Here is an 11,614-nt window from a genome sequence, read left to right as displayed (position 1 = left end):
CAGTTACGGCGACACTAATGGGAAAGTCAACTAGGAGATGTCACCTGGGAACCATTAATCTGTACGAGAGTTATGTCCCAAGCAACAGACAGATTTAAAACCCTCATTTGTCTAAAAGAGTCAAAAAAAACCTTTTCTATGTGTTGAGACACACATTATAATAAAGACATAACTACGTTGTCCTCAAAAGTACAAAACTGCTCAGCACAGCTTCTCTATTCCTGTAACTCCGGCTTCCTCCTTACTGGTTGTGCGTCAATCCATCCTGAAGGTGGAGTGTTAAGATATTACATTTATAAACTGTGTAAATCTCTGCCTGCCTCTTCCAAATAGCACAGCTTGCTCCTGATCTTGGCTGTCGTGACCATAAAGAATATACTTGTTAGTCATCTTTTCTTTCTCTCACCCCTCCGCAAATTCCTCTCAAGGCCGTCTCCCTCCCCACATGGTTTATATGTCTAATAACGCTGCTGAGAAGGAGGTGAATAAAAAAGAAAGATGCCACCTGAATTTGTTCGGCTCAGAGAATTGTGCATTAACAATTTATCTCCCCTGTCTTTCTCTCCCTGCCATCTTCTTTTCACGCTTCTCTCTCTCTCCCTTCACCCCATCTCCTCTTGATCTGTCTTCATCTGCTCCGTTCCTCCTCATGCTCTCTCCGTGCAGGGGATGAAGTGGTTTGGCAGAATGTCCCTCAGCAGCAAAAGGAGTAAGAGGAGGAGTAGAAGGAGCAGCAGCTGGAGCAGCAGCAGTGGTAGGAACAGCTCGCTGCTCTTCTTGGCTCTCCTGGTGGTGGTGACCCTGTTCGCCGACCCCGTGGTGGCCCAGAAGCAGCGGACCGGTGGCGCCTCGGATAAAGTGCCGGTCCTGAACATTGCGGTGATCCTGGGACGCACGCGCTACATCTCCGAGAGGGACATCCGGGCGCTGTGGAGCAAGGAGGACCCCATCGACGTCAATGTGGTCACACTGCTGGTCAACGAGACCGACCCGAAGAGCATCATCACCCACATGTGCGACCTGATGTCCGGGACCAAGATGCACGGGGTGGTGTTTGGGGATGGCACCGACCAGGAGGCCATCGCCCAGATTTTGGATTTTATTTCCACGCAGGCGCTCATACCCATCCTCGGCATCCACGGAGGGTCGTCCATGATCATGGCTGATAAGGTACGGTGGAGTGAGTGGAGAATCTTGGGTGGATGGATGATTTGTGCATGAATACAGGTATGATTGATGAATTGCTGTGGTTTGGAGTGATTTGCCGACAGTTCTGTCTTTGCAACTTTGCTGAACCGAGAGCATCAAGCAGGCTGTTGCCGCTCCCGACAGCCTGCAAGAGGGTAATACTATCCTGTCATGCTAACATAGTATGGGGGGGGGCCTTGTCTGTTAGCTGCCCCTCACAGCTATTGGTGCGGCTTATCTCTAGAGCATGAAAACAGAGGGAGGAAGTGGGAGGGCATTGGTTGGAAAGGAGACGATGTGGGAGAAGAAGAGTGGATTAGGAGGGTAAGCATCTGCATTGAGGTTGAAAGGGAAGAAGAAGGGATGACTAAAGAGGACGGGCGATGAGCGAGTAGGAGGTGTGTGTGTGAGTGTGAGCTACAGGAGCTTCTCATTGTGCAGGATTCCCTCAGACGGAGGTGGGTGATCTGTGACAGGGTCTCACACTTCAATAAGGGATGCCCCCCCCCGTCTGCCAATCACTTTGAACTCTCAATGGCAGGAGATGAGCGGCTCGTGACGGTGTGGATTCGCGAGGCGGCGCTCGGCTCCCGGGAGTCATCACGCTCACAATGAGGATGTTCTTATCTGTGTTATTTGCCCACAAGATCAAAGCAGGCTTAGCAGACACGGTGTTAGCAGGACGAGCCGTAAAGATGCTACACGGAGAGAATTCAGAGCCGTCAATGTCACTGTCGATTATTCGGTGTGCACAATTGAAACAATGGCGAGGCTGAGTTATCTGTTTTCTCTTTTGTTAAAGGTAGTGCTTGTCCTTGTCCCTGTTTTCCTGCAGAACATTTTCTTTCTCTAAGATCTGCGAGTGCAAGAAAACCTTGAGCTCCAGTCACACTGGAGGAGAAGCATCCTTCTCCCTGTTTAATGCCTCAAAGCAATCTCCTGATTTTCTACCAAATCTGACCCTGACAACTTTCAGAGTAGAGGTTGGTTTGGAACTTTGCATTGATTATCACACATTGACTGACACGTACATACAACGTGTGGGAACGTTTTGAAGGAGGATGAGGAGGGAAGGAGAGAAGGTGGTAGGTGTTGAGAGGATGAGGGAGGAGAAGAGTGGATGTGGAGAAGGGGAAGCAGAGAAATGGTGAAAGGAAAGTGGGTGAGGGATAATACCTCTGTTTGAGCTCAGGCGAAGGCTGAGTGGTGGGGAATTGCAGAATGTCCTGATTGGCACCTGCTACACAACCCCAATTTCAACACACACACACACACACACGCACAACCCTCATGCCCCTTGTCAGAGAGTGTCATTGAAACAGCAGTGATTCACCTCCTCGACAGCAGGAGTGTTTCCTCAGATGAGGAGAAAATAATCCACTTTAAAGGGCTCGACCCAACACTTTGCCCTCGTTTTTGTTTTATTTCTCCTGTTTTTCCTTCTTCCTCCACATGTTCTCTGTGTTTCTCTGCTGGCTTCAAACCACACGCTGAAGCGTGTGTCTCTCCTTTACACTCACACACTGTGCAGGCTCAGGACATGTTTCTGAGGCTTTTTGCAGAAATACCCTCAGAGCCATTCAGGCCAATGTGTGTGTGAAGTCATTTTCACGACGTGCACGAGATGAATTCCCAAAAAATGTTAATCTTAAAACACTGTAGATGTTTTGCATATCTGGAGGCTTGCTTGAGGAATGTCATGGTTTGTTTACACCAGGCGTACATTTAAATTCAAGTTGGATATCTGGAGGTAAAAGTCTGATTTTGAAAAATTCCTTGAAATTCACATCTACTGTGATTGAGCAAAATCTTGAAATATTTTTGAGAGTAAGAAACTTTACAAAACACTTATTAGTAATTTAAGTGGAAGAAATACCACCTTTTGAAGTTGCTATTCGGGGCTGCATCTGACTATTTATATATTATCAATGAATATTAATGCACAATAAATCATTCTGGCCTCAGGTTGCCCTTTTTGTCGGGAAAACAAAACAAATCATTAAAGTGACTAATGTTTTCGCTGGATAAATAATTTATCAATTCTAAGAATTGCTGCGGACTATTTTTCTGTTAATGATTAATTGCAAGAACTAATCTTTTTGGACAGGATCCCCCAATAGTTTTTTTTTCATCCCCACTTAAACTTTTTCTCGTGCACAGCTCATTTGATTAAAAATTTGCTTTGGTGTCGAGTATATAAAATCTCACTTAAAAACAGTTTTAGTGTGTTTCAATCCGAAACAGGGATTCCTCTAGTGTTCTGCTGTTTTCTATACACATTGCTTCGATGCTCCTCTTTAAAGTTTGTATAACTCTTCACCCTCTGTAGGTTAAGGTTTATATAGTTTCCCTCTGAAGTGTTTGCAGCACGGTCGCTCTGCCGCCTTGTTCAATGCAGATTTGCACTAATCCTCATGTGAAATATGGGGAGAAGCTTCGCCTCCAATGATTACGCCTTGTAAGACCCTCAGTGTGTTTGTCTATTCATGATAAAGCCTTCACACTAGTGTGTGTGTGTACATAGACGTGTGTGAAATTTCCCTGCATATATATGCTTTAATGCGGTTGCGTGCACTTTGTGTGTGTGTGTGTGTGTTTCCTTTGCCTGTCACTTTGGAGGCTAAATCTCTCGGTGCCGATGACTTCCACTCAAAGCCGGTTCCACGTGAACCTTTGTAGAATTCTATCCAAGAGCCTCCCCATTCTGAAAAAGAACCTCCTCTCCTCTCTCGCGCTCTCTTTTTTTGTTTCTCATCTTTCTTCTTGCGCTGTCCCTCCACCCATCCCTCCATCCTCTTCCTGTCTTTCATTCGTACTTGTTAATTAGGTAAATGTCGCAGGATCTCCCTGTGTTAGTCCCTCCCATACATCTCTCAGCCTTTGTTGAATAATGCATCGCTCGCCTGTATTGAGAAGAATACATTATTGATTAAGGGAAAGAAAAAAAGTCTTCCCCGGCTGCATTCTAAGCAGTTCAGCTCGAATGAACCAGGGAGGCAGCTCCTTAAAACTCAGAGGGAAGAACTTATTATTTTGTTTTCATTGCTCATTTGTCTCACCTTTGCTCCCTCATTCTTTTCTCCTCTCCTTCCTTCCCTTCATCAACTTGAAAAGGCCTGCACTTTCTCATTCCCTCTCCTGGTGTAATTGTGTGTGTGTGTGTTTGTGTGTGTGTGTGTGGGGCGGTCAGGCTTGCTGATCGGCTCCACGTAATTGTCACGCTAGATGGTGATTGACTTTCTCCGAGGTCAGTAATGGCAACTGGATCACGTTAGACACGAACGCTTCTCAATCTGTTTTTCTCACGTCTCGGAGAAACATCTGCGCTGATCGGACTGGACACGTCAATATTCTCTCTTCTCTTTATTTCCCCCTCCTGCCTTAGAGCCTCATGAAAGGAATCGTGCTGTGAATACTCCAGATGTGTTAACAACAGCGGAGGGAGATGCCCTTCTCTGTTTTCCCTCCTGCAGTAAAACAAACTCTTTGCTTCTGAAGCAAAACAGAAGTGTGTTCAAAGAGTTTGAAAATATTGTGACGCTCTTTAATGCTTCTCAGGAGTGCAGGTGTGTGTGTGTGTTTGTGTGTGTGTAACTTGAAGCATACACACAAACACACAAATATATCCCTTGAGCCACTCAGGAGAAAATAATCTTAATTATTCAGCATTTCAGACAAATTAAAGAATATTGTGCCAGATGCTTGGTGGAAAGAGTGTTTCATAGACACTAGTGTTCAAAGCAAAGCCTGAGTAGATCTGAAAATATGCCTATAGGCCTGGAATATGATTCCTTTCACCCGACCTGATCAGGTGGGTTCGGTTCTCACAAAGCCGTCGGTTTCGATCTCCGGATCCTCCCGTCGCCATGACAGCGAGTCACTCTCCTTAAGGAGGCCAGATCCTCAACTTAGCTTGAACCATGGGTGTGCAGTGGCGCGCAGTAAAACAGTTTTCATGATGATGATGATGATGAATAAAGTATCAGTGGGAGAGCGCTGTCAGCTCAGCTCAGCCTCATGCTGCAGCTCTCCATCAGTGTTGTTATGAGTTTAACTGAGTTGGTTGTGCTATTCTGATGAAGGAGCAGAACCTTTTTCACTCTTACTCCTGTTCACTGAGCTCTGGTCAGCGTGTCAAGATGGTCGACACGTGTCTGCCTCCTCTTCTGTCCAGAAATAAAGCCAAAACATCACAGATACAAACGCAAGTCATTCTCACATGTCAATCATAACGTATCAAAAAACAAAAATGAGAAGTTGGCCATGCATCGGTGTGATTGGGTGGTGCTGAGAGTCGGGGGGGGGTCTTGACTGCTGCTCGTTACAGCGTTACTCTCAGAAACACACCGGCCAGGGTTTGAAATCGATCTGACGAGTGGTTGTGGAGGAAATCGAAGGACAGATGGACATAAATCGATCAGCAGGAAGGTGTCATTGGTCCCATTAGAACTTCGCTCGATCAGCAACTGTTACTTTGTTTCCGTTTGACTGAGTTACGACGCTCACACAGAAAAACACACATCATCGTGATTCAAGTGTATTTATGTAATCTATTGACCCGTAATGGTGACATTTGTTCATGGATCCCATGATGATTACCAGTGTGTTCTGATCTTGTCCGTGCGTGTGTGTGTGTGTGTGTGTGTGTGTGTGTGTGTGTGTGTGTGTGTGTGTGTGTGTGTATAGGCAGCTGTCATGGCGGCATGTGACTGGAGGCTGTAAAAGTTTATTTTAATATCAAACTAACGATACGCACATACAGGGTTCGTGCCAACATTAACATAGTAGTAGCAATTTTGTGTGTGTGTGTGTGTGTGTGTGGTGTTATTGTGATCAAAGGACATTATTCATCCGTTCCTGTTGTTGTCTCCCCCCAGGCGGTATCATTAGACACACACACACTCACACACACACACACACACACTCTGATGTTTGTTGCTGCCGGCTCGTGTCAAACAACAAATCAGAGTGGAAGCAGATAGAGAGAGAGAGGAACTGGATGATAAATATTGTCATGATAGCGTTCAGGAGTTTGTCCAATTACTGTGAAGATGTGTTTGTTTTTGTTGGGTTTAAATCACACTCATTTAAGTGAGAGTGTCGTCAGCCGCATTGTTACACACCTCTGTTCAGGAGATGCTCCAGAAGTGTGAGTGTGTGTGTGTGTGCACAAATATGGATGAGCCTTCTCAGTAGTGCACACATGTCTTTTTATGTGCAAGTAGATTATCAATATCCTGCCTAGGAAGGTAATTTGTGTGTGTTTTTTTTTTTGTGTGTGTGTATTGTGTGTGTGTGTGCCCAGACAGCAATCATAACATCACTTGCTTGTTGTCACATATCCTATTAACTCTGTAAGATTGTCCTCAGTCAAATTCCCATGGTAACGCTTCTTGGTGCATGTATAAAAGTGCCTGTATGTCACTGTGCATATGAAAACGTTCTTGTGTGTTTATGTGTGTGTGCACTTCCTGTGTGTGTGTGTGTGTGTGTGTGTTTTATTCCAATAGCCGCGTGCAGCTGTCTTTCAGACGAGAAATGGCCTCTCACTCCTCAAAGGGAATCGATTTGAATGAATATGTGGGACTAGAGGAAATAGAGCTGTGGGCTCTTTCTACTTCTGTGCTTCCTCTTTTTTCTTCATCTCTCCTCTTCTCTCTTACTTTCCTGACCGACGTTTATTTCAAATTAAAGAAAGTTTATATCTGTGCAGCGAACATTTAAGGAAACTGTGCGTATCTTTCGCTCGCTCGCTCCCTGGTTCTCCCATTCTCTTGGACCAACCCTTCCTCCCTGTTTCCCCTCTGCTCCTCCTCTTCCTCCACCTCCTCCTCCTCCTCTCCGCTCTCTGCCTCCCTCAGGAGAGCCTCCGCTTCAGGCTCCGGAGCAGCAGCAGCAGCAGCAGCAGTTTATTGAGTTTGCAGCAACAAACTCACAGTTGCATATTACACGAGTGCACACACGAGGAGAGAGAGAGAGAGTGCATCTTAACAGTGACAGCTGCTCGCCAGGTAGACGAGTCGAGCCATGAGCTGTAAAAGCCCCTTTCAGTAATAAAACCCAATGAATGGGTCGCCCTGGCGTAGTGAAAGTAAAAGTTATGACCCAGACCATCCAAAGCATCTTCTCCACTCTTAAATTAATTGACAAAGGCTTGAGATGAGATGAGAGGACTAACTCCGCATAATGTGATGGCTAAATGAGGATGTAAATTGATTTAGACGTTACACTCATGGAGGCATTTACTTTGGTCTCTAATCTCCATACCTCATCTTCCCCTTTTCATCTTTCTGCTGCCGATCGGTCCTCCTTGTCTCCGTTGTCTTCCTCCACTGAAAGAATCAACCTCTTTTTGCCGCGGCCGCTCCCGGCAGCAGAGAGATGCTGCAGTGAGCTGCTTTCAGACAGGCTCCCAACTCCGGACATTCTCCTGAAATCGTATGGATGGTCTGTGTGTGAGAGTCAGAGTCAGTCACTCCAGGGACTTTCCTGCAATTAAGTGTCGGGAGGATGTCAGAGTGTTCACAGCGAGAGAGTGGACCAGATGAATATAATTAAATATAATATATATATAATATGATTTAAATAAAACAAATTCAAAATATCTCTTGATAAAGAAGAGGTGTCTTACACGCAGAAGAAGATGTCAACAGGGAAAAATGGAGAGATTTGAGAGCTTCTGGTGTTGTCTTAATTGTTCACAGATTTTCTGAGTTAATTTCTTTGAATAGCTGCAGTGTTGTGTCCGTGCTCGGTGAGTTCTTCATGGTCGGCAGCAAAAACAGAAAAACAAAGCCGCAACGTTAACATCGACTCAAACTGTTTGTTCTGACCACGTGTCGTTATCGGCCTACAAGTGTTTATGTGAAGCATCGTCGCTCGCTGGTGTCGTTACAAGGATAAACAAACAGCGGCCCTGCTAACATCAGAATAATCCTCTTGTCTGTTTGTCTTGTGTGCTTTTTATTTTGTGTGTGTGTGTGTGTGTGTGACTATCAGACTAATGTGTGTGCACAGTTCTGGGCGGGTCTGTCCATCCATCTTTTTTGTGTTTCTCGTTGATTAACCCGAGTGTCTCAGCAGCAAATTGAATTTCTGATCTGCTTGACTTGACTCTCGTCAGCCGCCATAAGCCGAAAGGAGAAATACCCCACAATAAATATAACATGAGCCCGGCGACGGAGGGACTGAAGACGCACGTAGAGAAGAACGCAGCGATCACAGCTTTGGAGGAGAGAATTTTGTCGTCTCAGCTTAAGCCTGACTAATATACAGATAACACACGCATGCAGTTGCTGCCTGCGGAAGTCTTTTCATTCCTCATCTTTGTGTCACGAGGCAATTGCATCAGCGTGAAGCCTTCAAAGACACATTCCCTCATTTTCTGAACGTTGAAATTGTCTGATTAAATTGTCTACACTCATGTTTAAGCCGTGGAACCTCATTGGATCATAATTCCCGGTAGGCGCTGCAAACGGCTTCATTATGAGCGACAGCTCCTTATTAAGCAGGAGCATCTTTCAGGAGGACTTGTCAGTCACGGTTACAGTGGAGGCAGAGAGACAGGGATGTGAGTGAGAGGTGGATTCTTCAGACTGTGCGAATGCCTCCTGCTGTCGAGCTCCAGAGATGCACACAGGTAAATATCAGCTAGCTCAGCCTGAGGGATGTTGATCTGAAGGATGAGAGTGTAGTTCTTCACACGCTCTGACAATCAGATGGTGAGTGTAGATGAACAGCTTGTTCAGGATGGATAGTTTAGAAAGTTCTTTAATAATAAGGGTTGAAACGTCACCACCTGTCTAGGCCTGCTACTGCAGCCAGTAAGAAGCGTATGACTCCTTATACCCACCAATTCAAGTCCTGTGGGGGGGGGGCAGTGTTAAAACCACATGTGGCAGGAATCAACCCTGTTCTTCCAGATCATTGTGGATAAAGAGTGTACCCCTTTATTTTTGCCATATTCACAGCTCTTGGAGTCAATGAGTTAATTACTTTTATTTTTCCCTTCTTTCGGTTTCTTACCACTAAAATCGTCACATATTATATTCTAGAAAAATATTAAACAACAAAGAAATAGCACAATTAGTTTTAGTAAAATGCAACAAACCTACAAAGATTAGGAGATTTTTTCCATCAACAGTGAGAAGTGCCTTAGAGCGATGCTACACTGGATTTTCTTAAGTGATTGTTAATGGTCATGTATGTTAAATTAGAGATTTGTTTTAAATGAGATTTGTTTACTGGATCACAAGTGGAGAAGTACCTCCAGAAGTCGAGGGGGGGCAGTGTAGCTAGTAACGTCGTTCAGGCACATGGTCAAACAATCACATATCAACCTCCACTGTCTGTAGTGTAAAGGAACTCTTCACTGCCCTCTTGTGGATTCAATACTTAACAAAAGGTTGTTAAATTTAGGTCTTTATCATGAATTATTCTCTTTTCCACTCTTTTCTCCTGCATCTCATCTCCTCAGCCAATCACAGCTCCGCTCAGACTCCGACACCATTTAGAGTCGCAGGCGTCACAATGCACTTCCTCCTCGTCTTCGTCATACTGCAGCTAGAAGTACTTTCCCGTAGTTTGTGCTGGCCGGGCTTGTTAATCCACTTGCTGTGTTCGCACATTTAGTTGCTGTGTGAGATTTTGTTTTATGTTATACAATCTACTTGATAGTTTCCCAAACTTGAGAGCGATGTAAATTCAAAATGGCAGCCATGGGAATGGGGCCAGCTCGACGGTTTATGGGCTCAGGCCTCGGCATCGGTAATATAGGGGGAAGCCTGGGACCCTTTAATGCAGGAGCTTCGTTATTAGCTGATATGAGGCTGGATGTGCTGAGTGGACACAGGTTGCATCATACGTGCCCTCACATTTCAGCGTCTCTCTCTCTCTCTCTCTCGCTCTCTCTCTCTCTATCTCTCTCTCTCCACTGCAGCAAACTTTCTTTGTCCTGTGGTTATTGGTGCAGTTCATTCAGCGTGTTTCAGCAATTATCTGTAATTTTTTTTATTTCCTCTACAACACCGTCTTTTTCTTTCTGAGCCGCTTTGGGATTTCAATTAAAATCCTCTGTGTTGGGAGGTCAGTCACTCGAGTTGAGTTTGATCTAATTAGATGAGCTGGAGACACCGGGTGTAAACGATGGGCGGTGGATAAAGCAGACGATCACTATACTTAAAATGTGATTGTTGCAAATGATCGGAAGATTAAGGACGTGGTCAAATTTAAGATTTAGGAACATTTTAAAGGGAATTATCAGTTATGAGTTTTTTTTATTATAGTGCATGTCTTCCTATTTAAATCTTCCAAACACATGAGTCTTTTCGGAGTCGGTGTTTTTCTTATTTCATCAAACCAGTTCCTTCCCGCATTCTACCTGAAGCTTTCTTTTCTCCGTCCTTATCTCCACCTCTCATCCACATTTCTCATCTAATCTTGAAAGTCTATCTGCCCCCCCCCCTCCTCCCCCTCCCTCTCCTTCCATCTTGTTCGATGTTAAGTGTTTGAAGATTGTGGTGAGAGATTTGTCCCCTGTAACAAAGCCGTGTCGAAAGGAGTTGGCAACAGCTTTACCCCACGCTCCCTCTCTTCACCATGTGCACGCACACACACACACGCACACACACACACACAAACATGCACACACACAAGGCACTTAACAAAGCTGTGTCCCATGCCTTCCGCCGCTTTAGGTTTCAAGAACAAAGCGATGCAGCGATCCTTTTCTTTAATGGCACTGCCTTCAAAAAATATATATTTTCCTCCCATTCCTTTGCGTCCTACATCTATTTCTGACTCTAAAGAGGACACACAAACACACACACACACACACACAATCAATCATATATATCCATGCGATGCACACACAGCCATGCAGAAGGCTGTGGCCGCATTAGTCCGGTGTTTTCAGTGAACGAGCACAGTCATGTTAGAGCAGGGCTGGTTTGCTCCTCTCGCCTGCGTCGAATCCTTCCAGCATAGCAACACAAGTCCATTAAAATGCACCAGAGTTTCTCTCTTAGCGTTAGCGCAGTGTAGCCTAGCCCAGCACTGCACCATGTTGGGGGCAGTGAGCTGTGCTAAAAGACAGGGAGCGATGCAGGCAGTGAGAGTGACATGAATTAAAGATCCCTCCGACGAGCCTCTTCCTTGTTTCACTCGTCTCTCCATTATGATGGAAAGCCTCGTGGAGCATGAAGTCAACCTTAATTGTTCCGAAGTAGCACAGTCGACGGATGGATGGATGGATGGATGGATGGAGGATGGGTGGAATAAAAAGGGGCGACTTGTAAGAACATCCCTGTGTGACAAGCAGCGAACAAGCTGTGAGCACCGCGGGGGGGCTCTCAGGAAAACGGCATTATTCATGTTTTATTGGCACACTCGGTTTATTTGTCTCCCTCCGCCTCTCCGCCTCTCCGCC

At 45.3% G+C, this 11,614-nt stretch overlaps 1 protein-coding gene across 1 annotated transcript in view; it reads left to right on the top strand.

Moving 5' to 3' along the window:
• The first annotated feature begins 666 nt into the window (after nucleotides 1-666).
• The window catches only part of grin2aa (glutamate receptor, ionotropic, N-methyl D-aspartate 2A, a), a 119,285-nt gene continuing 108,337 nt past the window's right edge, over nucleotides 667-11,614 (top strand). Inside the window, exon 1 of the mRNA XM_061090178.1 lies at nucleotides 667-1,170. Within this exon, the coding sequence (XP_060946161.1) occupies nucleotides 670-1,170 (501 nt within the window). The 5' untranslated portion in view covers nucleotides 667-669. The remainder of the gene's footprint in view (nucleotides 1,171-11,614) is intronic.

Source organism: Limanda limanda, chromosome 17 (assembly GCF_963576545.1).
Source record: "Limanda limanda chromosome 17, fLimLim1.1, whole genome shotgun sequence".
Taxonomy (NCBI): Eukaryota; Metazoa; Chordata; class Actinopteri; order Pleuronectiformes; family Pleuronectidae; genus Limanda; species Limanda limanda.
Note: the sequence above shows the minus strand (reverse complement) of the source record. Positions and strands in the feature narration are given on the sequence as shown.